The 25353-nt window shown below is 47.8% G+C and overlaps 1 protein-coding gene across 1 annotated transcript; it reads left to right on the plus strand.

Annotated features, from left to right (window-relative positions):
* Positions 1-2274: 2274 nt before the first annotated feature.
* On the plus strand, positions 2275-24835 carry SMO (smoothened, frizzled class receptor). The gene is made up of 12 exons (XM_012789185.3): positions 2275-3141; positions 16707-16912; positions 17619-17828; positions 18036-18208; positions 18552-18771; positions 18866-18989; positions 20305-20397; positions 20825-20933; positions 21766-21951; positions 22333-22481; positions 22951-23085; positions 23331-24835. The coding sequence occupies exons 1-12, from the start codon at positions 2814-2816 to the stop codon at positions 23756-23758; spliced, it is 2361 nt and encodes a 786-aa protein (XP_012644639.1). The 5' UTR covers positions 2275-2813; the 3' UTR covers positions 23759-24835.
* The last annotated feature ends 518 nt before the right edge of the window (positions 24836-25353 follow it).

Raw genomic sequence — 25353 nt, forward strand, 5'->3', positions numbered from 1 at the left:
TCTTTCTATTTTTAGTAGAGACTGGGTCTCGCTCTTGCTCAGGCTGGTTTCAAACTCCTGACCTTGAGCGATCCTCCTGCCTTGGCCTCCCAAAGTGCTAGGATTATAGGCCTGAGCCACCGTGCCTGGCCAGGATCTTCTTAATTTTCCTCTTCCATTTTTAGTGTAAAGGCACTTCTATTATGACAACATGAATCTTCCTCATACCTCCCAAGAAATCCAGACAAGGAATTGTAGAGCCTTCCTACTTGAAGAATTGCCCACCGACATTTTTAGGCAGAGAGCTAAGGGGCTGCTTGAGCACATATGGAATACTGAGAAAATGCCACAGTAATGACCACATAGAAAAAAAGTGGGGAAAGTTCACAAAGCAAAGAGCATCAATGTCATATCAGGCTCCAGGGCAACTTTTTCTATGGCTCATACTTGGACATATTATGACAGTCATTTCATTATAACACAGAAAAAATATAACTGAAATAGGTTATGTCTTAAATTATTTTTCCAGTGGGAATATTATGCCCTGATGACAGTCTATTTCCACTTCATCCATAAATCACCAATGATTTCCTTCAAAATGGCCCCCTGTCTCCAGCCTCTTGCCCTCATACCATCCTCACATTGGCTTATTACTAAGGATTAATAATACTCCCCTGGTCAAAATTTGCACTGTTTTCTAATTTCTAATAAAATTAAGCCTTAATTCCTCTGTCAATTGAGGCCTCTTACCAATCAGTTTCCATACTTACCTTGGTCCCTACCTCCTGAGTACCAGCCAGGCCAGTCATGCTCTGAGCTACAGTCATAGTTTCCTTCACCTCTGATGCCTGTTCTACTCCTCTTTACTTTTCTAACTCTTCCTACTCACACTTCAGTCCTGAATTCAAAACCCATCGCTTCCACTTCTACTCACACTGACCTCTCTGCTATAAATTCCTGTAGTATACTCATAGGACACCTCATTTGGGCAGCTTATTTATTAAGTGATTGATAAGCATGTCCGACTGAACTAGATGCTTTGTGAACACAAAGAGAATAAGATAAAGCCCCTGCCACTGAGGAGGAAACTTTGCTGCTTTGTCATGATATATGTTTCTTGAGGGCAAGCCTTGTCTCCACAGTAAAATGTAAGTCCTCAAGTTCTTCAAGGATGTCACCATGCTATGCACATCCCGAGATTTTAGAAAGACTTGCTAGATAGACTAAATTCTCTCTCTCTTTCTCATTTTCTGGGCTCATGTGCCAATTAAGGATGTTAGCTAAAGTGCAATAGCTAATTTGCTCTTAAACAGTGAAAGGTAACCGAACTTCAGCTTCAGCTAGGCTATAAGCTAGTCTTCCAGGGATCAGAAGGTAAAAACTACCCTGGTGTGATGTCGGAGCAGCAAGGTGGGTAAGTTGCTCCATGCAAGCTCACTCTCCTGGCTGGACCCTTAGTCACACGGGGTCATACGTGGTTGGTTATGCAGGAGTAACTGCTGCTGGGTGAAATTAAGTGTGGTGACTGAAAGCATGATGCACAAAGTGAGAAAAAACAAAATGAGCAGAGTGGGGAAGAGGAACAGCAGAAACTTCCTCAGGCGCATTAGCAACAAGGGCCATCAAAGAAGGACTGGCTTCCTTGGGACACAACCAAAACACGCCAAGGCGAGTCACTGGAAACCACAGTTCAGACTGCACACATTTGTGGCAATAAAGTCTTGATGTTGGCACATTTCATTTCCAGACACCTGCTCCCACAGGTAACAGCAACGCGGGTAGCTTTGTGGGTGACTCTGAGGTCATCACTGAGAGTCAGAAAACTGCAGAAGGATTTGGAGAAGCGGGAACACCAAACCCAAGTTCTTTTCCTTGGGGCCCCGGGATAAACTGTAAGATCCAATCAAAAGCAGGAAAGACTGGCGGGCCTGGGAAACGGCAGGGATGGGGTACGAGCTGCCGCTGACTTCAGGCATCCCCTAACTCTACCACACTAAACCAGGAGAAAAGTCCGCTCCCTACGGACTACCAAGTTGAACGATCCTCAGACCAATTAAGGTGAAGGCTTTATCTCTAGTTGTGACTCCGGCCCACGATTTCCATCCATCTCTTTCCCCGGGCCGGGGCGGCGGCGGTCAGGGTCACCGGATCCCCCCAGGTCCCCCCAGCTCGGGCCCCTCCGGGCGCGAGGACGCCGAAGCTCGCGCTCCTCCTCTCTCGCCTCCCCTCCGCTCCCCTCCCCTCCCCTCCCTCGTCCCGTCCCTCCCACAGCTTCGGCGAAGGGGGGGCCGGGCTTGGCTCAGCGAGGCCCATGCATTCCAGAGAGCCGAGCGAGCTAGAGCAACAAAGGAGCGGGTAGTCGGCGGGGAGAACTCGGGGGGCTGCGGCGCGCTCGGGCGAAGGTGGCTGCTGGGCCGCGGGCTGGCGCGGGGGCGGAGCCGGAGACGCAGTCCCGAACCCTCGGCCTGCGCCAGCCTCCCTCGCTCGGCCGGGAGTTGGTTTTAACGGTGGGAGAGGGAATGGGGTTGGGGATTGGGGGTCCAGAGGGGTCCCGGGGCTGAAGACAACTCGGATTGCCAGGCGAGGGGCTGGGGAATTGTGCATCCCGGCCCGGGCCTCTGCAGCCCAACATGGGCCCCTGGTTCCAAAGTTTGCGAAGTTGGGCGCCGAGGGGCCGTGGCGCGCGGAGCGTCCGGGGAGGCCCGGGCCCGGACTTGCGGGGCGCACAGGTCGCCTGAGCCGCCTCCGCGGCCCCGAGGGTTGCGCGTGTGGCCTGGGGGCTCCGGGGAGCGGGCGGGGGCGCCGGGGCTTCTGCTGAGTTGGCGGGTTTGGCCATGGCCGCTGCCCGCCCCGCGCGGGGGCTGGAGCTCCCGCTCCTGGGGCTGCTGCTGCTGCTGCTGGGGGGCCCGGGCCGGGGGGCGGCCTTGAGCGGGAACGCGACTGGGTCTGGGCCGCGGAGCGCGGGCGTGAGCACGAGAAGGAGCGGGGCCGTGACTGGCCCGCCGCCGCTGCTGAGCCACTGCGGCCGGGCAGCCCCCTGCGAGCCGCTGCGCTACAACGTGTGCCTGGGCTCGGCGCTGCCCTACGGGGCCACCTCCACGCTGCTGGCTGGGGACTCGGACTCCCAGGAGGAAGCGCACGGCAAGCTCGTGCTCTGGTCGGGTAAGCACGCCGGAGCAGGGCCTCTGGGGGCTGCGCTGGTGGGATGGGGGCACTGTGGAAAGAATAGGTCAGGCCTGAGCTTCTGAGAGGGCGGGGGCTGCACCTGGGAGGGTTGGAGGGACAGAGTCCGAAACTTTGGGGGCGGTTACGCGCAGGAAGGGACCCTTGGTGTTGGGACAGGGAGGGTGAGGAAGTTGAAGAGACGGGTCACAAAGGGCCTGAGCAGGGTCGTGAGCAGAGGGTGGGGGATGAGGGGCCTGTGAGGAGGGGGCTCTGACCCACAGAAAAGGACATGTTTTAAGAAGAGGAGATGCTCTACCTGCTCTTGAAGATCCTCTGGGATTCAAGAAGGTGTTTAATATCTTCGGGGAATCGCAGGTGGAGAAGAAAAAGGGAAGGATGGCTGTGGAAGGGGTTTAGGTATTTGGAGAGAAAGGGTAGGCGAAAAGAATGAGTGAAAAGGACTTGGGAAGGAAAAGAAACCTTTTGGTGATGAATAATTAAGAGGTAACCAGAAAGTTCTGTTGGTCTTGATTTGGGTGACAGGAAGTCTGGAAAACTGGGATCTTGTCTGGCTTTGGCAGGAGATTTCCCAGTTTCCTCATCTGAAAAATGGGGACTCTGATCCATGCAAGGGGTTATAAAGGAATTCGACCATTCTTACAATTACTTGTGTGTTTTTGGGAAATTTGGATCCTCAGGCTGGTCGGGGTTGTGGAAGGACACGTAAGTCTGGGCTATTGAGACCCCTGGGTAATACTTTCATGGTGGTTTGAGGTCTCAGAGGTCCCCCATCTCTTGTCGGGGAGGGATTATGGCAAGGCGGGAGAAAAACTACGGACTGAACCCAAATAGGTCCTTCCTTAGCTGTGTGGAGTGGACTGTGTCCCCATCTGTCACTGTTCTGGATGGGGGCATTCGAGGGTGGGCCCTGGAGGATACTAGAGAAGGGAACTGGCCTTGTCATCCCTCACTTCTGGCCAGTATGATTCCAAAACTGTCTTTGAAAGAGAAAACAAAATTAGGAGCCAGCAGCAGACCTAGGAGCCTCCTCCTTTTGACAGGCCTGGGGTGCCACATCTCTTAGCTCTGCCCAGGGGCTGGTGAGGACCCTAAGGGGTAGAGTGTATGTATATAGGCTGCTTGTCATTGTCAGCTTGGTCACTAGAGTTCTCAGCCTTTGTGGGATCTTGGACAAGGCCATAAAGGTTTCTTGGCTTGGGGCAGATGCTGAAGGAGGAACTTGGAAGATGGTACCCATGAGATAGAGCTGTATCCTATGTGGGGATCATGTTCTAAAGTCAACACATAAGATAGAAACTGTGTGTAATCAACAATAGCTCTGAAAAATCCACATATTACCGTAATGTAAGGTCTTCGTGATTTTGTGCTCCTTTTATGATGTTTGCATAAATGTGTAACATATAGTGGTGTATACATGTAAGAATGGTATATATAGAAAATATGATTGTAGTCTTTAAACACTTTTACATACATGCAAAAGACTGAAAATAAAAAAGGAACATGAAAGAAAGATTAAGCAAGGTTTCTTTGAGCACCACTTGAAATGAGACTTGAGTTTGGGAGCCAGCTGCATGGAAAATCCAAGTCTCTCAGTGCTAGAATCTCACCCAGTTCTGAGTTGCTCATGCTCTGAGAGGGTATTCTCTCTCCCGCTCTCTCTGGATTTTGTGGGGGCCCTTGGTCGAATTCTCTTAAGTAAAATGCATATTTGATGCTGCCCCTCTGTAGTTACCATCAGATCAAGGAGGAAGGGTAGGAACTTCTTTCCCGCCCATGCTCCTGACAGCAGCTGCTGAGCAGGCCCAAGTGGTTCTGGCAGGAAAGTGTAAGAGTTAGAACCATCTGCTGGCTGTGCAGGTTCAAATCTCATTAGCTGTGCCTGTGGCAGGGCAGGCTCCTTGTAGAGGCACCAGCACTGAGCCCATGGCAGTGAATTCACTCTGAGCTCTTCTCTGCTACATCCACCATCCCTCAGCTCAGTCCTATTCCCAAGTGTGTTCTGGTTGTACTCTTTCTGCTTTGGGTCTTGCTGCTTCCTGGTTTATGAAGTAAGGCCAGAGCAGGTGTTGGTGTGAGCTGAGTCATGGATGGTAGACTGAACCTGAGCCATGTGTGAAAATCACAGCCAGGTCTTCAGCTGGGAACCCCTGGCTAGTGATTTGTCCCATCCTGAGTGAGTGGTATTGATTTGCCATTAGATATGGTCAGTGTCACCCAGCTTTTGGAAGTGTTTTGTGGATAAAGGATGAGGATGATCTAGGTTGTCTTCATCTGGTAAACTTTTGAAGGTAGAGTCTTGGTCTTTACTTTTTTTTTTTTTTTTTTTTACAAAGCCTATATATCCACAGCTATATATGTACTCATTCATTCAGTTATGTATAGAGTGCATGCTCTATGTCACACCCTGGGTCAAGTTCTGGGGCATATAAAGATGAACAATACAGACATGATCCCTGTGTCATCAAGAGGAAGGCAGACAGTTAAACAGGCTTTAGAAACACTTGTGAAAGATATTGTGACATTCTGGGATGCTGAAAGAACACAAAGGATTTTGGGGAACAAGGAAAGATCCCCAGGAGAACTGACATTTAACCCATGCCTTGAGAAATAAGCAAGAACTACCTGGGCCAAGGGAGGGTTGGGTCATGAAGGGATAGGAAGAGGAAATAAATAGAATGTACAAAAGTGTAGAAGTAAGAGGGCTTGGTACCTTTAAGGTTAAAAGTATAAGAATTGCAGTAGAATTGGATGAAAGTGTGTGAAGGGTAGAATTCGAAGAGATAAGACCAAAAAGAGATTCATCCATACCCCATATTAAGTTTGGATGTTAACCAGAGGACAATAAGGAGCCACTGAAGACTTCTAAGCAAAGGAGAAACGTAATCATATTTGCATTCTAGAAAGCTCTCTTTGGGTGCTATGTGAAGAATCCATAGGATGGCACCTCAGTTGAGCTTGTTAGGGACAAAAATGAAGAAGAAGAAGAAGAAGCCATGGGAGTAGGGGAAGCCTGGAGCCTGGCTTCTTGCCCAGGGCATGGTTGAAGTAGTCCAGGTGAGAGATGCTGGCGGTCAGCTCTGGGGCAACAGACTGGAGGAAGTGGGCAGATCCCTCTGAGTGTCAGAGGTAGAACCAGTGGGACTTGCTGATGAGTTGAATGAGAGGCCTGAGTGAGCAGGAGGCCCCAAGTTTCAGGCTTGGATGAGAGGTGGTGCCATTCCCTTTCTCTAGTTTAGAGAGTGCCAGAAGAGGGGTAGATTTAGGAAGAAAGTATGGCTTCAGTTTTAGCCGTGTGAGTTAGAGGTGCTTGCTGGACATTTATGTGGAGATTCCCAGCAGATCTGGAAATATGAGTTGCTGAAAAGGGATGGCCACTATGTGCTTCTTTGGCCCAGATTGCTGAGGCTTTGGAAGGATGCCATTGAGGAAGTTTATAGCTCAGGTTGGTCCAATTTCTAGGTCTGTATAGACCTCAGGGCTCTCCTATGTCTTTCCTCTCTCTGGCCTTGGGCTACTTCAATCACTTAGCATCTCTCCCTATTACAGCTGGAAATTTCTCCTCCCAGGCATTCCAAGCTGACCAGATAAACATAATGTCCAGGCCGTGGTCCACCGTCGGCCGAACCTGGTTTAGTAAATGGGGCAAGAAAGCAGAGAGGCCAGCAGCTGGCAAGAAAAATAGGTCCCTGAGAGCCAGCACGTAGCCTCCTTGACCACTGCTGCGCTCTTCGTGTGTACCTGGGTGTGTGGTCTTGTCACCCGGCCCAAGCACAGTCAGTGAGTAGGAAAGAAACAGAAAAACTGGGAGGAATGTCTCATTTGCCTCTCACATATTGAGTTGAGAGGTGAGAGGAGGGATGTTGGTGATGATGAGTTATTTGCAGGGGCAAATCAGGAAGAATTTCCTTAGAGCTGTTCCCAGACCTGGCTGGTGACCAGAATCAGTTAAAAGAATATATATTTTGGGAAAATGTAAAAATACAGAAAAACATCCATGGGCCCAAGTTTTCTTTCTTTTTTTAAATTTATTTTTTATTAATTAATTAATTTTTTAGAGCTGGGGGTCTTGTTTTGTTGCCTAGGCTGGTGTGCAGTTACTATTTATAGACCTGATCAGAATGCAATATTCCCTTAAACTCCTGGCCTCAAGGAATCCTCCTGCCTCAGCTCCCCAAATAGCTGAGACAACAGGCATGTGCTACTGCACCCGGCCCAAATTTTCATTTTTGCTTCAGGTTTTTAACTTTTTAATTGTGAAATATAGTGTGCATACAGAAAAGTGCATAAAACACAGAGGTCCTAAATCATAGCTAATTATAAAGTGACACATGGGTCAAGAACTAGAACATGGTCTGACCCTAGAATCTTCCCCTCTGTCTCATCTAGTCACATCCTTCTCCCCCCTTCTCTAGATGTAGCTACTATCCTGATGGTTTTGATAATCATTTCTGTTTTTCCCTGTAGTTTTACTACCCAGTTTGGAATCCCTTAACAGTATATTTCAGTTTTGCATGTTTTTGAACTTTGTACAAATGGCGTGATGCTGCCTGTATTCTTTTATGGCTAGCTTCTTTTACTCTACATTATTTTGTAAGATTCATCGATTCATCCGTGTTACTGCAGCTTGTTTTTCATTGCTGAATAGTATTCCATTGTATGAATATACTGCAGTTTACTCATCCATTTTGTTGTTGTCTCTAAATTTTGCCCACTGTGAATAACATTGCCTTGAATAGCCTTTTATGTATATCCTGGTGCACCTGGCGGAAGTTCCCTCAGGTACATACTTAAGGAGTGGAATTGCTAGATAACAGGGCATGCCTACATGCCTACCTTCAGCTCACACCAAACTGTTTTTCAAAGTGGCTGCACCAATTTACACTCTCACTAGCCATGTAGAGTTATCATTTGTCCCTGTGATCCCCAACACTTGGATTGTCAGCCTTTAAATATTTTGCCAATCTAGTGGATATATTGTGATATATATTTGTGGTTTTAATTTGTATTTCCCTGATTACTTCCCTTTTCAAAGGCTACTGGCAATTTGAATTTCTTCTTTTGTGAAATGTCTGTTCACATCTTTGGCCCATTTTTCCATAGGGATGTCTGTCATTTTTGTAAGATTTTTTAGGGCTTCTTCCTCTTCTTCGTTTTTTTTTTGTTTGTTTGTTTGTTTGTTTTTTGAGATAGAGTCTTGCTTTGTCACCCAGGCTAGAGTGCAGTGGAGTCATCATAGCTCACTGCAACCTCAAACTCCTGCGCTTGAGGGATCCTCCTACCTCAGCCTCCCAAGTAGCTGGGACTACAGGTGCTCACTGCCATGCCTGGCTAATTTTTCTATTTTTTGTAGAGAGAGAATCATGCTCTTATTCAGGCTGGTCTCAGACTCCTGGCCTCCCACAGTGCTAGGATTACAGGTTTGAGCCACTGGTGTATAGCTTCTTCATATATACTAGATATAAGATCTTTGTTGGTTTTATGTGTTGAAAATATCATGTATTAATATTCTGTAGCTTGCCTTCTCATTCTCTTTGTGTCTTCTGTTGAACAGAAGTTCTGAACTTAAAGGTAGTGATTTATCAAACTTTTTATCATTAGTGCTTATTGTGTCTTGTTTTAAAAAATATTTTCCGGCTGGGCGAGGTGGCTCACGCCTGTAATCCTAGTACTCTGGGAGGCCGAGGTGGGTGGATTGCTTGAGATCAGGAGTTTGAAATCAGCCTGAGCAAGAGCGAGACCCCATCTCTACTATAAAAAAATAGAAAGAAATTAATTGGCCAACTTATACATATAAAAAAATTAGCCAGGCATGGTGGCGCATGCCTGTAGTCCCAGCTACTCGGGAGGCTGAGGCAGAAGGATTGCTTGAGCCCAGGAGTTTGAGGTTGCTGTTAGCTAGGCTGATACCATGGCACTCACTCTAGCCTGAGCAACAAAGCAAGACTCTGTCTCAAAAATATATATATATTTTCCTACCCTAAAGTCATGAATTTATTCTCTTACGTTATCTTCTAAAATAGGCATCCTCAAACTACGGCCCGTGGGCCACATGTGGTTGTTTTTGCCCGTTTGTTTTTTTACTTCAAAATAAGATATGTGCAGTGTGCATAGGAATTTGTTCATAGTTTTTTTTAAAACTATAGTCCAGCCATCCAATGGTCTGAGGGACAGTGAACTGGCCCCCTGTTTAAAAAGTTTGAGGACCCCTGTTCTAAAACTTTATTGATTTTCCTGTTATTTTAAGTATATAATTTACCCAGAGTTGTTTTTTGTATAACTCCAGTTTCACATATATTATCTCAATATTATTTGTTTAAAAAAAATCTTTTCTCCACCACTCTGCAGCAAATCAAATGTATGTATTTATCTCTGGGATCTTTATTCTGTTCCATAGGTCTGTTTGTCCCTTTCCAGTATCACAACATCTTAATGACCATATTTTTATAGCATGGTTCTTCCCCTTCTTTGAGTGATGTGCCTCTTTGGCACTCTGGTAAATTGTATGCACTCCTTCTCAACATAATATTTTTACTTTTATTTATTTGTTTTTTCTTTTTATTTTATTAATTTCTTATTTATTAAGAAATCACCACCTTTCAATCAACATAATATTTTAAAATTCATAAGGTAAGACACATAGGATTTTTAAAAAGCATATAGGATTACCAGGGAAATGAATTATATTTATATACAGTTGTCAAATATAAAAAACAAGAATATGCACTTCTATAAGATCTAGTCCAGGTATAATAATAACCACTATCATGATGAAGTGGTGATGAGCATTGACAACATTTTGAGATATCTGCAAGAAAAACATCTGATTTCCGTTTGTGACAAAGCCAAAGGTACTGCTTACATGTTCTGTGGTATGTTGCCTACATTCATAACTGGAATTATGGAAGGGCTGAGGAAGGGCTAAGTTTTAGTTAGGTATACTTTTTTTCCCATCCAAGTTCATAGACCCCTAAATTTCTCCAAGAATGGTTTGTGAACCACAGGATATGAACTTAGGCTACTCTACAGTACATCAGTATCTAGGAGAGAGTCTGGGCTATTTTTGATCCTTTGTGTTTTAATATAAAAACACTTGTGATTTTTATTGGGATTGCATTGACTATATAGATTCATTTGGGGGAAGAAGACATCTTTACAATACTGAGTCTTTCAAACATTGAACATGTGTATATTTTTGTTGATTTAGATCTTATTTTGTTTTCTCAATGTTTTTTACAGTTTTCTGTACAGAGTTCTTAAATACATATTATTTATTAGATTTATTCCTAGGTACTTGATGTGTTTGATGCTGTTGTAAATGATGCCTTTAGTATTTATTTCACTTTCTGTTTGTTGCTTATACATAGAAATACAATTGATTTTGAATCCAGTAAACTTGCTAAACTTATTCTACATGCATAGTCATATCATTTGTGAATAATGAATCTTGTTTCTTCCTGTTCAAGCCTTATACCTTTTATTTATCTCTATTGCTCTACTTAAGGTTTCTAGTACCTTGTTTTATTTTTTTCTTTGTTTTTTATGTCTGCATATTGTGGGGGTACAAATGTTTAGGTTACATATGTTGCCCTTGTCCCCACCCCTCAGAGCTTCAAGGTGTCCATCCCCCAGATGGTGCACATCACACCCATTATGTATGTATATACCCATTCCCTCCTCCCCCCTCCCATCTGCCCAATGCCCGCTAAATGTTATTCCTATATGTGCTCTTAGGTGTTGATCAGTGAAACCAATTTGCTGGTGAGTACATGTGGTGTTTATTTTTCCATTCTTGGGATACTTCACTTAGTAGAATGAGTTCTAGCTCTGTCCAGGAAAATACAAGAGGTGCTATATCACCCTTGTTTCTTAGAGCTGAATAGTATTCCATGGTATACATATACCACATTTTATTAATCCACTCGTGTATTGATGGGCACTTGGGTTGTTTCCACATCTTTGCAATTGTGAATTGTGCCGCTATAAACATTCAAGTGCAGATATCTTTTTTATAGAATGTCTTTTGTTCTTTTGGGTAGATGACCAGTTATGGGATTGCTGGATCAAATGGCAGATGTACTTGTATCTCTTTAAGGTATCTCCATATTGCTTTCCACACAGGTTGCACTAGTTTGCAGTCCCAGTACCTTGTTAAATAGAAGCAGCATCCTTGACACAGGAAGAGTTCTTAAAATAAAAAAATAAAAAAATTAAAAAAAAAAAAAAAAAAAGCAGCAGCATCCTTCATTCTTGACTGTTCTGGATTCTAAAGAGAAAGCTTTTTTGCTTTTCACCATTAAATATGGTGTTTGGTATAGGTTTCTTGTAGTTAGTTACACTTCATCAGATTAAGAAAGTTCTTTTATTCCTAATTTTATAGATGGATATTGAATTTTATCAACTTTTCTGTATCCATTGAGATGATCATATAATTGTTTTTCTTTCATCTGCTAATGTAATAAACAGCATTTTCTTTTTTTTTTTTTTTTTTTTGAGACAGAGTCTGTTGCCCAGGGTAGAGTACCATGGCATTAGCTTAGTTCACAGCAACCTCAAACTCCAGGGCTCAAGCGATCCTCCTCCCTCAGCCTCCCAAGTAGCTGGGACTACAGGCGGGGCACCACCATACCCAGCTTATTTTTTCTGTTTTTAGTTGCCTGGCTAATTTTTTTTTTTCTATTTTTTAGTAGAGATGAGGTCTCACTCTTGCTCAGGCTGGTGTCAACTCCTGGCGTTAAGTCTCAGGAATCCTCAAACTTTTTAAACAGGGAGCCAGTTCACTGTCCCTCAGACCTTTGGAGAGTGCGCACTGTGGGCCTGGGACAGTCGGCTGCTAAGCAGGACAGACAGCTGCAGGGGGGCCGGATAAATGCCCTAGGCGGGCAGCATGTGGCCCGTGGCCATAGTTTGAAGTCGCTGCTTCAAGTGATCCTTCTGCCTCAGCCTCCCAGAGTGCTAGGATTACAGGCATGAGCCACTGCACCTGGCCTGAATTATCTAATGTTAAACCAACCTTACAACAGTGGTTCTCAATTTGACTGGTCATCAGAATCACACAAACAAAAAATCTTTTTAAAATTCTAGATCTAATTGTGGCAAATGTTTTTTTTTTTTTTTTTTTTTTTCATTAGCAAAGACTTCAGGAGCAAATGTTTTTTTAAAAGTCTGTGAACAGCAACAAAGCGAGACTCTGCCTCAAATAAATAAATTAATTAATTAAAATAAAAGTCTGTGAACAGCCCGGGAGTGGTGGCTCAAGCCTGTAATCCTAGCACTCTGGGAGGCCAAGGTGGGCGGATCACTTAAGGTCTGGAGTTCTAGATCAGCCCGCGCAAAAGCGAGACCCCGTCTCTATTAAAAATAGAAACAAATTAATTGGCCAACTAAAAATACATAGAAAAAATTATCCGGGCATGATGACGCATGCCTGTAGTCCCAGCTACTTGGGAGGCTGAGACAGAAGGATTACTTGCGCTCAGGAGTTTGAGGTTGCTGTGAGCTAGGCTGACGCCATGCCACTCCAGCCCCGGCAACAGAGTGAGACTCTGTCTCAAAAAAATAAAAAAAAGTCTGTGAACATAGAAAAGTGCAGACTAATATTGTTATAATATCTGGGTTCCTATTTTTCTTTATATTTCATATTTTATTAAAAGAAAACAAAACAATACAGATAACATGGATGTCCCCTTTCTTCCTCTTTTCAGTTTCATTCCCTTCTCTTCTCTGGGGAGCTTCCCCATGTTAGTAATTTGTATATTTCTTTTGTTTTTAAGCTTAATTACTTAAAAAAAAATAGGTAGTAGGTGTACATGGTACAAAATTCAAAAGGAACAAAAGTTAAGTCCTACTTTGCTTCTAGCTATCCATTTCCCCTCCCCAGAGACAATCAGCGACACTGGTTTTTGTGTGTCCTTTAACAGATATCTGACATCTGTCCAGATGTAGCCCCAAACAGTATCATGCTCTACAGACTGTTCTCCACTCACCCATGTCCATTTAACAATACATATTGGACATCATTCCATTTCATAGCTTATCTAGTGATGTGATGCATAATGATGTTTCATTTAACAATAGACCACGTATACAATGGTAGTGCCATAAGATTATCATACTGTATTTTTATTATAGCTTTTCTATGTTTAGATACACAAACATCTACCATTGTGTTACAATTTCCTGTAGTGTTCAGTATAGTAACATGCTGCACAGGTTTCTAGCCCAGGAGCAATAGGCTATACCAGGCATCCTCAAACATGCCACCCACCTAGGACATTTATCCGGCCCACCAGGTGTTTTTGCCACAGCTGCCTGTCCTGCTTAGCAGCCAGCTCTTCCCCTGGGCCCACAGTGCGCACTCTCCAACAGTCTGAGGGACAGTGAACTTGGCCCGTGTTTAAAAAGTTTGAGGACCCCTGGGCTCTACAATACAGCCTAGGTGTATAGTAGGCTGTATAGTAGGCTATACCATCTAGGTTTGTGTACATATAATACTCCATCGTGTTCACACAACAACAAAATCTCCTAACGATGCATTTCTCAGATCATATTCCTGTCTTTAAGCAATGAGTGATTGTAGTTCTAACCTGAATTGTATTCTATTATATTGATGTATGGTATTCTATTTAGCCAGTCTCCTTTTGATGGATATGAATTCAAGCTGTTTTCTAATCCTTTGCTATTACAAACAATGCTGCAATGAATAATCTTCTATATTATCTTTGGGAACCTGTGAAATGGAATTGCTAATATAAAATTTTGATAAATAATGCAAAATGGTCTCCATAAGTGTTTACTAATTTTTATTCCTACCAACAATATATAAAAGTACTAGTTTTCCCCTACACTTTTGACAATACAGTATTTTCAAATGTTTTGATCTTTATCACTTAAAAAGTGATGAAAAATATACAAGGTTAAAAAAGTATATTTTATTGTTTTATTTCACCTTTATTAAGAGTGAGGTTGAACATCTCTTTATGTTTATGAAGACTTTTTGTCATTTTCTCTGTGTTATCTATTGTCTTTTGTCCATATTTCTATAGGGTTATGCAATTCTTACTGATTTGAAAGAACTTTATACATATAAGTAAATTAGCTCTTTACCTGTGATATGTATTGAAAATATATTTTCTCAGTGTCTTGCTTTTATGAGTTTGTTTTTACCTTACTGAATTCATCTATTTTTCTGAAGTCTTTTCTTTAAATCTTTTATTTCATGGCTTATAGGTTTTGTGTCATGCTTCAAAAGGCCTTCTCCACTCCAAGGTTTAGAAAACCATTTCTCATCTTTTCTTCTAGTACTTTAATTTTGAGAAAAATAATGTAGTTATTTTTGGTTCCCTGGAATTTACTTTTCTATAAGAAATGGGGTGAGATATCTTTTCCCTAGATGGCTCCTCAATTGTCCTTTAATAGTTATTTAATAATCTGTCTTTTCTCCCTAGGGAGTTTATTTTTAAAGTATCAAACAGTATTTAAAATGAGAAAAAAAAGAAAAACAAATTACACATTTTTAAAAGTTGACAGGCACTGCAAATATCACATAATCAAGAAAAATAACACATTTTAAATTAACTGATGCTCCTCTAGAATACAGTGTACTGCAGAGAGCTTCCCTCCCCCACTGCTGGAAATGTATTATATAATAAACATCCAGTGAAACTCACTTTTTGAGTTCTATGAGTTTAGACAAATATATAGAGTTGTGTAACCAGCCACCACATTCAAGATAGTGACCTGTCCCACCACCTCATAGATTCTCTCGTGCTGCTTTGCAGGCAAACCCTCCCCTCCCCGCAGCTGTGCGCTTCCCCCCCCCCCCGCCCCCCGCCCCCACCACTGTTTTCCACTGGCACCCACCTGCTCAGTATTTCTGAGACTAGGTGACCATCTAGGTCAGGCATCCTCAAACTACGGCCTGTGGGCCACATTTGGGTATTTTTGCTCATTTGTTTTTTTACTTCAAAATAAGATATGTGCAGTGTGCATAGGAATTTGTTCATAGTTTTTTTTAAACTGTAGTCCGGCCCTCCAATGGTCTGAGGGACAGTGAACTGGCCCCCTGTTTAAAAAGTTTGAGGACCCCTGATCTAGGTGATAAGGGTTCCCCAGGTGATTCTGATTTGAGTCAAGTAGGAACTCCTGCCTGAGGACATTGCTTCTTAACTGGCAGGAACTTGGCCTGTGCCCTGGAATAGACTCTGAGACCTGTGAACAGAGGCCTTGGACAGGTAGTAATAACAGCTAACGTTTCCTGGGTGTTTGCTGCACGACAGATACTGTACCAGGCACATTTAATGCCTTATCTCACTCTTCACAATAGCTCTACAAGGTAAATCCATCATCCCCATTTTACAGATGAGGAGACTGAGGCTAGAGATTAAGTACTTTGCCCAAGATCACATGGCACCAAGATTGGTGGTGGCACTAAGATTTGGACCCAGGCCAGATAATTGCAGTGCCCTTGCTGCTTACCCTTCACTAAGTTGCCTTCCTCCCAAAAAAGCAGTACCCACCCCATCCTCCCCAGCCTGACAATGTGACAATCACCTGTTTGGCTCTCACATCTTCAGAAGATTCTCCTAAAACAACTTGTTGCTTGGGAAATAGATGTTCCTGAAGCAGGGATGATTCTCGAGGGGCTAAGAGTGCAGAGTGGGGCCAGCTACGGGGATGAGCAGGGTAGGAGCCTGGACTGGGGCAGGGGTGCTGGGTGCTGGGAGACCTCTGCCCGTTTTTGTCTTGCTGACCACACCTTTCCTCTCTCTGCACTGGACAGAGCCTCCTCTGTTTCTCTCCATCTGACCTCCTGCTTCCTCCTCTGGCTTTGGAGTTCCTGGCTCCTCTGACCACCTCTTCCTAAGCCCCCACCTCCTCTCTCTCTCACCTCAGCTTGGTAAGAGGAACAGGGGCTCTCGGGGCTGGGGAGTGGGCCCTGTGAGGGGTGGGCCCCACAACCCCCTCTTCCCCAGGAGGAAGCCTGTAGAAAGTTTCAGGAACACCCCTGAAAAGGTAAATCCACCTGGGGTTCTCAACCAGAGGTGCTACCACTCCATAGCAGGGCATTTGGAAATGGAAGCTGTCTTTTAAAAAACTGTAATTGAATTGTAGTATACAGTATAGTGCACAGATCATAAGCTTGATTTGCACAAGGTGAATACACTCGTGTAACCAGTACCAGATCAAGAATAGAATATTACCAGCATCTGATGTAATAGAACATTCCCCGAAGTTCCTCTTCAGGCCTTCTAGTCACTGCCCCTAGGTGGAGGTGAGGGGTGGGTGGCATTTTTTGTTTGTCACAATGACTTAAGGGCATTTACTTAGCAGGGTGTGGGGATGGTAAATGTCCTACAATGCATGGAACAGTCCTACAGCACAAAGAATTGTCGCGCCCAGGTGCTCTGTTGAGAAACACTGCCTGACAGGTCTGTGCAGTGATGGCCTGTGGTGTGGCAAAGGCCTGGGGCTGCAGCTGTGTCTGTGGGTCAGAGGAGGAGGGGTCTTCACTGCAATGTGTCCACACTGTCACCACCCTCCAGGCCTCCGGAACGCCCCCCGCTGCTGGGCAGTGATCCAGCCCTTGCTGTGTGCCGTGTACATGCCCAAGTGCGAGAATGACCGGGTAGAACTGCCCAGCCGCACCCTGTGCCAGGCCACCCGAGGCCCCTGTGCCATCGTGGAGAGGGAGCGGGGCTGGCCGGACTTCCTGCGCTGCACCCCTGACCACTTCCCTGAAGGCTGCCCGGTGAGTGCTCTATGGGGCAAGTCTGGGCTCTCTAGGCTGGGCAGGCCCGATGTAGGGCAGGGGCCAGCAGGGAGCAGGGGAGCCCTGAGCCTTTTTCTCCTGGGAGACCCTAATCCTATAGCTGTGGGGTCAACAGGCCACAGACCCAAACTGCAGCTCTCTGGGATTGTCCATTCATTTATCAAAGGGAACATGTTCAGCAAATATTTTTTGTGCACCCACTCTGTTGGCTGTTGGGGTGTTATAGGCATCATGGATGATAGGAGCCTGTCCTCAGGACATTATCTTACATGTGGGGAGTCACGGCTGTGCATCGGAAACAGCTGGAGCCACCAAGACAAAGGACATGATCTAGTTCTGGGTGGTGAACGAGAGATTGTAAATGGTAATAATAACAGTAATAATGATAGTAATAATACAGTTACTGTTACTATATGCCAAATACCATTATAAGTATTTTATACTTATTGATTCATTTAACCCTTAAACCATACCGTCAGGTAGGTACTACTATCTTATAGATGGGGAAACTGAGGTACAGAGAGGTCAAATAACTTGCCCAAGGCTGCACAGCCATTGAGTGGCCAGGCTGGGATTCAAATCCCGGAAACCACCATGCCATGCTACTGGGTTCCTTTCACCAAACAAGGGGCTCATCCCTGAGCTGTCTTTGCACCATCTCCTCCCCATCCCACCCCGGTGTCAGAACGAGGTACAGAACATCAAGTTCAACAGTTCGGGCCAGTGTGAAGCGCCTTTGGTTCGCACCGACAACCCCAAGAGCTGGTACGAGGACGTGGAGGGCTGCGGGATCCAGTGCCAGAACCCGCTGTTCACGGAGGCGGAGCACCAGGACATGCACAGCTACATCGCGGCCTTCGGGGCGGTCACGGGACTCTGCACACTTTTCACCCTGGTCAGCAGGATGGCAAGCTGGGTGGGGGAGGGGGAGGCGGCGGGGCATCCTCAGCCCGGGAAGTGGGAAGGGAGCCGAGTGGAGGGAGGAGGCCAGAAGAGGCGGGGGTCCCTGGGGCAGGTCATGATCAGGGGTTCTGGACTCAGATGAAGGTGTCTGTCTGCTCAGTGGAATAACACTCATCACATTTGTGGTTCTATCTTCTAGGCCACATTTGTGGCTGACTGGCGGAACTCGAATCGCTACCCTGCTGTGATTCTCTTCTATGTCAATGCGTGCTTCTTCGTGGGCAGCATTGGCTGGCTGGCCCAGTTCATGGACGGCGCCCGCCGGGAGATCGTCTGCCGTGCAGATGGCACCATGAGGCTTGGGGAGCCCACGTAGGTGGTCTGGGGACCCAGAGGTGAGGGTGGGAGGAGGAAGGCTGGAATGTATGTTTATCACAAAAGGGACAGGTAGCACTTGAAAGTGAGATTTCCGGGTAGGATTCAGCTCTGCGTTATTGCACCCAAAGTCTCCAGTGTTAGGACCTTGGTTTTGATATCAGGACTTTGATTGTTTGCATCTGCTCAAAGGGGAGCGAGCCTCTTCAGGTCTGACCTTGGTCCTGTCTCCAAGCCCTGACTCTTGGTAAACTCCATTCCTCAGCAGCCCAGGGTCTGGGGACAGGATGGAGGGAGTACAGAGTGGCCTTCCCAAGTGATATCCCACATGTCTGTGCAGCTCCAATGAGACCTTGTCCTGCGTCATCATCTTTGTCATTGTGTACTATGCCCTGATGGCTGGCGTGGTCTGGTTTGTGGTTCTCACCTATGCCTGGCACACCTCCTTCAAAGCCTTGGGCACCACCTACCAGCCTCTCTCGGGCAAGACCTCCTACTTCCACCTGCTCACGTGGTCACTCCCCTTCGTCCTCACTGTGGCGATCCTTGCTGTGGCCCAGGTATAGTGACTGGTAAGGGGCTGGGGACCTGTTGGGGTGGGCTCCGGGGAGGGGGCCAGTGACTGACCGTCCCTTCCACCCCTTGCTGCCGCAGGTGGATGGGGATTCTGTGAGTGGCATCTGTTTTGTGGGCTACAAGAACTACCGATACCGTGCCGGCTTCGTGCTGGCCCCGATTGGCCTGGTGCTCATTGTGGGAGGCTACTTCCTCATCCGTGGTAAGTGAAGACCAGCCCACCTGTCGGGCAATAAAACACGCTGAGCACCTGCTATGTGTAAGTAGGAGCTGGGAGCTGCCGGCTCTGCTGCCTTCACTCCGAGACCTCAGCTACCTCGTACACAGCTTTGGTGCAAAGTAGAAGAAGGTGGCCCTCTGGGCAGACACAGCACCTGAGCACTTGGACATCACCTTTATGCTGGCCCGAAAAATCCACTCTTTTCTGCAGAGCCTTGGCCCAGGGCTCATCTGTTGTCAAGCAGAGCTTTGGCTAGGTTCCAGCCCCAGTCGGCCCTTAGGTGGGTGCTATGTGGTGAGCACCCTGAGTAACACACTCTGTCCACATGAACCAACTTGGAGACCTTGGTCATGTGTGTGCACATTAATTTTATATATACTGCCAATCTTTCAGAGCTTGGTTTCCATCTTTTTCCTGTCTGCAGCACACATAAACACACAGTTTTCATGACATGCACAGAATTGCTGGTCCCTGACTTCCCTGTCTCAACCTGCCACCCTGTGATAAGCCTTGCTATCTGTTTAACCTAGTGTTAGGTTTTCCTTCTCAATTTCAGTTTCCTCACCCTGAACTGTCATTCTTCTGCCTAGCCCACGTCTTTCCACCCTTTGTGGCAGTGTCTGGGACTCTGATTTATGTTCTGTGTCTGTGCTGTCCTGTTCAGCAGCGCTGGCCACGTGTGTTGAGTCTAGTCCAAATGGAGATGTGTTCTAAGTGTAAAATACACACTGCATTTCAAAGGCTTAGCATGAAAAAATGTCATTATTATCATTATAATGGTAATAAGTTCTTATCAATAATAACTTGTTACATGGATTACATGTTGAAATGATTATAGTTTGGATGTGTTAGGTTTATGAGGTATATTGAGTGAGTCTTGCTTGTTTCTCTTTACTTTTTTTAAGGTGGCTACGAGAACAGTTGAGATTATGTATGTGGCTCACGTTATCTTTCTATTGGACAGTGCTGTTCTCTAGTCTTTGTTTAATGCCTTTTCCATCAGAACAGCTTTGACCGCCTTACTCGGGCAGCTGTGCCAGGACCGAGGTTCCCTCTCTCTCTTCTTGACTGTCCATCTGGGCTCTGCCCCAGTCATCCCAGTCCCTGGCAGATCTGCCACCAGCAGCTCTTTTTCTCCTGTGTCTCCAGTTCCTCAAGCTTTAAATCAGCACAGGCACAATCAGACTTGGGACTCCAGGGCAGTGGAACCCTTCACCCTCCCACTTCCCCATACACCCATCCCTCCCAGGAGAGTGTCTTCACGCCCTCTAATGTCTGAGGTCCCCTTTCTGTTTAGGAGTCATGACTCTGTTCTCCATCAAGAGCAACCACCCTGGGCTGCTGAGTGAGAAGGCTGCCAGCAAGATCAACGAGACCATGCTGCGTCTGGGTGAGTGGCCTCAGGAAGCCAGTCTGACGTCCTGGCCAGCCCAAGACTGCACCCTCCTGAGGCTATGGGACCTACAGGGTGCAGTAAGTCAGTGAGACGAGTTAGCAGCCATGGGGACAAGGACAAGGGGTGTGTGTGTAGGTGGTAGCGGTGGTGGCAGGTGAAAAGAAGGCCTTTTGGATGGAAGAATTCAAGTTGGTGTCAAGATCTCTTCCTTGTGCCCACTGTCCTCCCACTTGGGACCTCCCACAGTTGCCTCAAGTGTCTGTCTTGCTTTATTTTGGAGAAAGCAGTTCTTGAACTGAGCCCAGCATGAATTCACCCCAGCCTCAGCAGGCTTTCGAGCCTTGGGGCAGCCGGCCTCCTCCCCACTGCTGCTGCAGTACCTGGGATTGGTAATGTCCTGTCCTGCCCCTGTCCTCCACAGGCATTTTTGGCTTCCTGGCCTTTGGCTTTGTGCTCATTACCTTCAGCTGCCACTTCTATGACTTCTTCAACCAGGCTGAGTGGGAGCGCAGCTTCCGGGACTACGTGCTGTGAGTGAGGGGCTCGCAGGCAGCAGTGGTGGGAGCTGCAGGCAGGACTGGGAGGACAGCCCCTCTGCAGTGCAGCAGGGAGCTGCCAGGGCCCTGCCTCAGACAGCAGATTTCACTGATGGTGTCTGGGTGCCCAAGACATCAGTTGCTCTGTACTTTGCCAAACAACCTCCCAGTCCCTGCTCAACCTCACCCTTCCCTCTGCACCCCTGTGTTTGCCTGGCTGGTGCATTTGTTGTGATTGTCACTGTTAAGAAGCCATTTCATGTTTTGGCTCTAATTCTGACGAGATCGGGCACGTTCAGGGTGGTATGGCTGTAGACTCGGCTCTAATTCTGTGTATTCTCCTACAGAGCTTAGTGTAGATCCCTGCACAGGAATAGTTAGTTAGGTTAACAGCCTGTTAATGTTTGCTAGTTTTCCCTGTGTTTTGTGTCGTAACGAGGATGAATCAGTGGGAATAAGGCATCTCAGCTGCTAAAAAGTGCAGCACCTGCTGTGACAGGGACAGCAGTTCCAGTGCCCATTAAAAGGGACACTAGTTCATGCCCTGACTGCTTCATGCTCCTTCTTAAAGGTTCCAACTTCCAGTCTGAGAATTTTAAACCACAGCAGTGCTTGGGCCTCTCTGCCCCAGAGATTTGGTTTAATTATTTAGGGTGGGGCCCAGACATCAGTAGCTATTAAAGCCTTCCCAGAGGATTCTAATGAGCACCCAGGATTGAGAATCAGTGCTGTGGGGCTTAGCTCTTTCTAAAGTCTTTGGATTGATTGTCTGGGTAGCCACCCTGTGAGCTCAGAGAGCCTCACTGTCTACCATCCCTCACCATAGGTGCCAGGCCAATGTGACCATCGGGCTGCCCACCAAGAAGCCCATCCCCGACTGTGAGATCAAGAATCGCCCTAGCCTCCTGGTAGAGAAGATCAACCTGTTTGCCATGTTTGGAACTGGCATTTCCATGAGCACCTGGGTCTGGACCAAGGCCACGTTGCTCATCTGGAGGCGCACCTGGTGCAGGTGGGGCCAGCAGCCAGTAGTCCTGCCCCTCCACCTTACTCTCAGCCCGGGGTCCCCATCTTTAGACTTTGCCTAGACCTATGTCCACCACAGTGGCTCATCACTGCCCCCTGGTGGCACTCCCTGTCCTTGGGAGGTCTGGGGCCTATGGCCAAGTGTAGAGCCAGCTGCCAGCATCTTCTAAGAGTAGAGTGATTTGAGAGCCAGGCACACAGGAGCCCTGCATTCCAGGCCCACCTCTTTGCAGAGAAGTCCTCTACTCAGAGTCCTTCAGGGACTTGAGCTCCCTTCCCTGGAGGGCATGGAATTACTGGGCCTTCACAAGATTTGATGAGCACCAGCTGCACCTCCACGCCCCACCCCCACCCTTTCTGCTCTCAGGTTGACTGGGCAGAGTGATGATGAGCCCAAACGGATCAAGAAGAGCAAGATGATCGCCAAGGCCTTCTCCAAGCGGCGTGAGCTGCTGCAGAACCCTGGCCAAGAGCTGTCCTTCAGCATGCACACGGTCTCCCACGACGGGCCCGTGGGTGAGCATGAGCCCCTTCCCCCTGTTGGAGCCGCCAGCCACAGCACCTGTGCCACATCCCCTGCCAGCTTGGCGGGGCACCTAGATTGAGCGTGGGGGTCAGGGTGCTCCCTTTTCTCACTCACACGCTCATTCTTCTCCAGGCCCTCCTTTGGGGGATCCTCTCCTCTCTGCTTCTGCCCCTGGGCCTGTTTGCTGGTCCTTTGGTTCCAAGAGGACTCACCTCCCTCTCCCTTCATCTCCTAAATTCTCTAGTTGCTCTCCCTGGGCAAGAGTAAGATAGGGTTTCAAGAACTGGATTTATAGCCTCTAGTTAGGCCCTTTGGGAACCTGAGTCCCCTCTCTTCAGGTTCTGAATGGGTAGAGCAGGAGGGATTGGCTGGACGAAGATGAATGGGGCTGAATAAGGGAGGCGTTGCTACCAGGGCTGGGGAGTCACTGCTCCTTCTCCTTTTCTTCTATTCCCATAGCGGGCTTGGCCTTTGACCTCAATGAGCCCTCAGCTGATGTCTCTTCTGCCTGGGCCCAGCATGTCACCAAGATGGTGGCTCGGAGAGGAGCCATCCTGCCCCAGGATGTGTCTGTCACCCCTGTGGCAACCCCAGGTATGAGGTTCAGGTTTCTGAAGGAAAGGGGGGGACACAGAGGCTGGGTGTTCCTGGGCTTAGGGCACAGGGGCTGCCTGAGAGGCAGGAGGAAGGAAAGGCCCCAGAGAATCTGAAGGGTGGGTCGAGGTGCTGGAAGTCTAGAGGTGTGGGTCTCCGAGCTAAAGAAGCAGGGGTCCAGGGAGAGCAGGGGTGGTGTGGACAGAGCCAAGGCTCCAGGCTTGTGTTCTGTCTCCCCTGGTCAGTGCCCCCAGAGGAACAAGCCAACCTGTGGCTGGTAGAAGCAGAGATCTCCCCGGAGCTGCAGAAGCGCCTGGGGCGGAAGAAGAGGAGGAGGAAGAGGAAGAAGGAGGTGTGCCCCCTGGGGCCACCCCCGGAGCTGCACCACCCTGCCCCTGCCCCCAGTGCTGTTCCTCGACTGCCTCAGCTGCCCCGGCAGAAATGCCTGGTAGCAGCAAGCACCTGGGGCGCTGGGGAACCCTGCCGACAAGGGGCCTGGACCCTGGTCTCCAACCCGTTCTGCCCAGAGCCCAGTCCCCTGCAGGATCCATTTCTGCCCAGTGCTCCGGCCCCCACGGCCTGGGCTCACGGCCGCCGGCAGGGCCTGGGGCCCATTCACTCCCGCACCAACCTAATGGAGGCCGAGCTCATGGATGCAGACTCGGACTTCTGAGCAGGTGACAGGAAAGACAGGAGCAAATATGTTCTGAGGCTCTTCCTCCTCCCTGAGAGTGCTTCCCTAGGATCTTGTCTTCCCGAGAACCTGTGGGCCAGGTGCCCTCCAAGGAGAGTTCCGTGTGTCTGGCTCAAAGCAGCAGGACTGTGGGAAAGAGCCTAACATCTCCACAGGCGGCCTCTCCCCAGCGGCAGGGCTCTGGAGCTCAGGGCCCTTGTGACCACCCTGCCAGCTGGAGTCTGGCCGGCAGCATCAATCTCCAACAGGGTCATGGGGTACACAGAGCTTGTGGTGGGGCAGTAATGGCCGAGGCAGGGGCAATGCTACCTGGAGTGTGCTGTGGTGCCCAGGGAGGCAGCCAAGCCTATGTCCATCAGGTGAGGGCTGCCTGCCCTTTTCTGGGCCGATGGGTGTCCTTGCCTGGCACTCTCAGACCAAAAGTGTTTATTGTGTCATTAGTCTTTTGTCTAAGTAGGGGCAGGGCTCTCCCTCTTCTAGGTGGTTGTGGGGCTGGAAGTGCCTACTCCCACAGGGGCCAGAACCTCTCCTGACAGGTGGCCCTACTCCACACCCACCCTCAGTTCTCCTCCGTCCTCTTCCCCTCTCCCATTTCAGTTCAGCCAGGCCAACCTCCTCCTGTTCCTGTTTGTTGATTAAGACCCAGAATGGCAGCACACCCCTCCCACCCCCACCTTGCCACTCCGTCTCCAGGTGAGAGATTGGTTCAGCTCTGGCGCCTCGGCCTGGAGTGGGATGGAAGCAATAAGTGACAGGACCTCAGAGAGACATGTGTTATCTCTTCCTTGTACCCATTCAGTGGAGGAGGGGGTCCTCTTGACTTGAAGGGCTAACCTGGGAAGCAGCTGTAGCTTTAGCCAGGCAGGAAAGCTTCCTTCAACTTCCACAACCGGTGGGTGAGGACATCACCACCTTATGTAACCTCCAACCATGTCCCCAAAGCCCCACTTTCAAGAACCAGACAGCAGGAAGCCGTAGAAGCTGGCTGGGTTCCCCGCTGGGGGATAGAAAGGGGGAAAAGAAATATAAGCAGTAAATAAAACATTTTTGTATAAACTTTGGGTGTGTTTATTTTCCATAGGCCCCAGTCCTGGCCTATTTATCTGGTCCTGATCTCTTTTGTCTTCCACATCCTCCCAAAGGCTGTTCTGCAAGGTCAAGAGCTTGATGCTAATGAGGTCACCACTGACAGTCATGCTTCAGGCTGACATCAGCTTAGTATGTTGGTTGTCCTCCTTGTCCAGTGGTCTCTACATGGGTGAAAGTTCTTCTGTGCCCACAGCTGCCTCACTGAGCACAAGATGACTGAGCACAAACATGAGCTTGCCCCTGGAGTGATGACCGGAAGCAGGGTGGTCAGGGCTCCTCCTGATAATACTGGGTCCCACCTCTGGGGCCCTCTTGCCTTCTATCAGATATGTCTGTCTGGCCAGGTGCATTCTGATCCACAGCTTCCTCCCCTGGCCAAAGGAATTCAGGCTTTGTCAGGGAGGCCTGTTAGCCCCACTTCCTCTAAAACAATGTCAGCTGAAGACTGGGAACTGGGTCTCAAGGACTCAGATGTGCAAAGGACA

The sequence above is a fragment of the Microcebus murinus genome, chromosome 9, assembly GCF_040939455.1.
Source record: "Microcebus murinus isolate Inina chromosome 9, M.murinus_Inina_mat1.0, whole genome shotgun sequence".
Taxonomy (NCBI): domain Eukaryota; kingdom Metazoa; phylum Chordata; class Mammalia; order Primates; family Cheirogaleidae; genus Microcebus; species Microcebus murinus.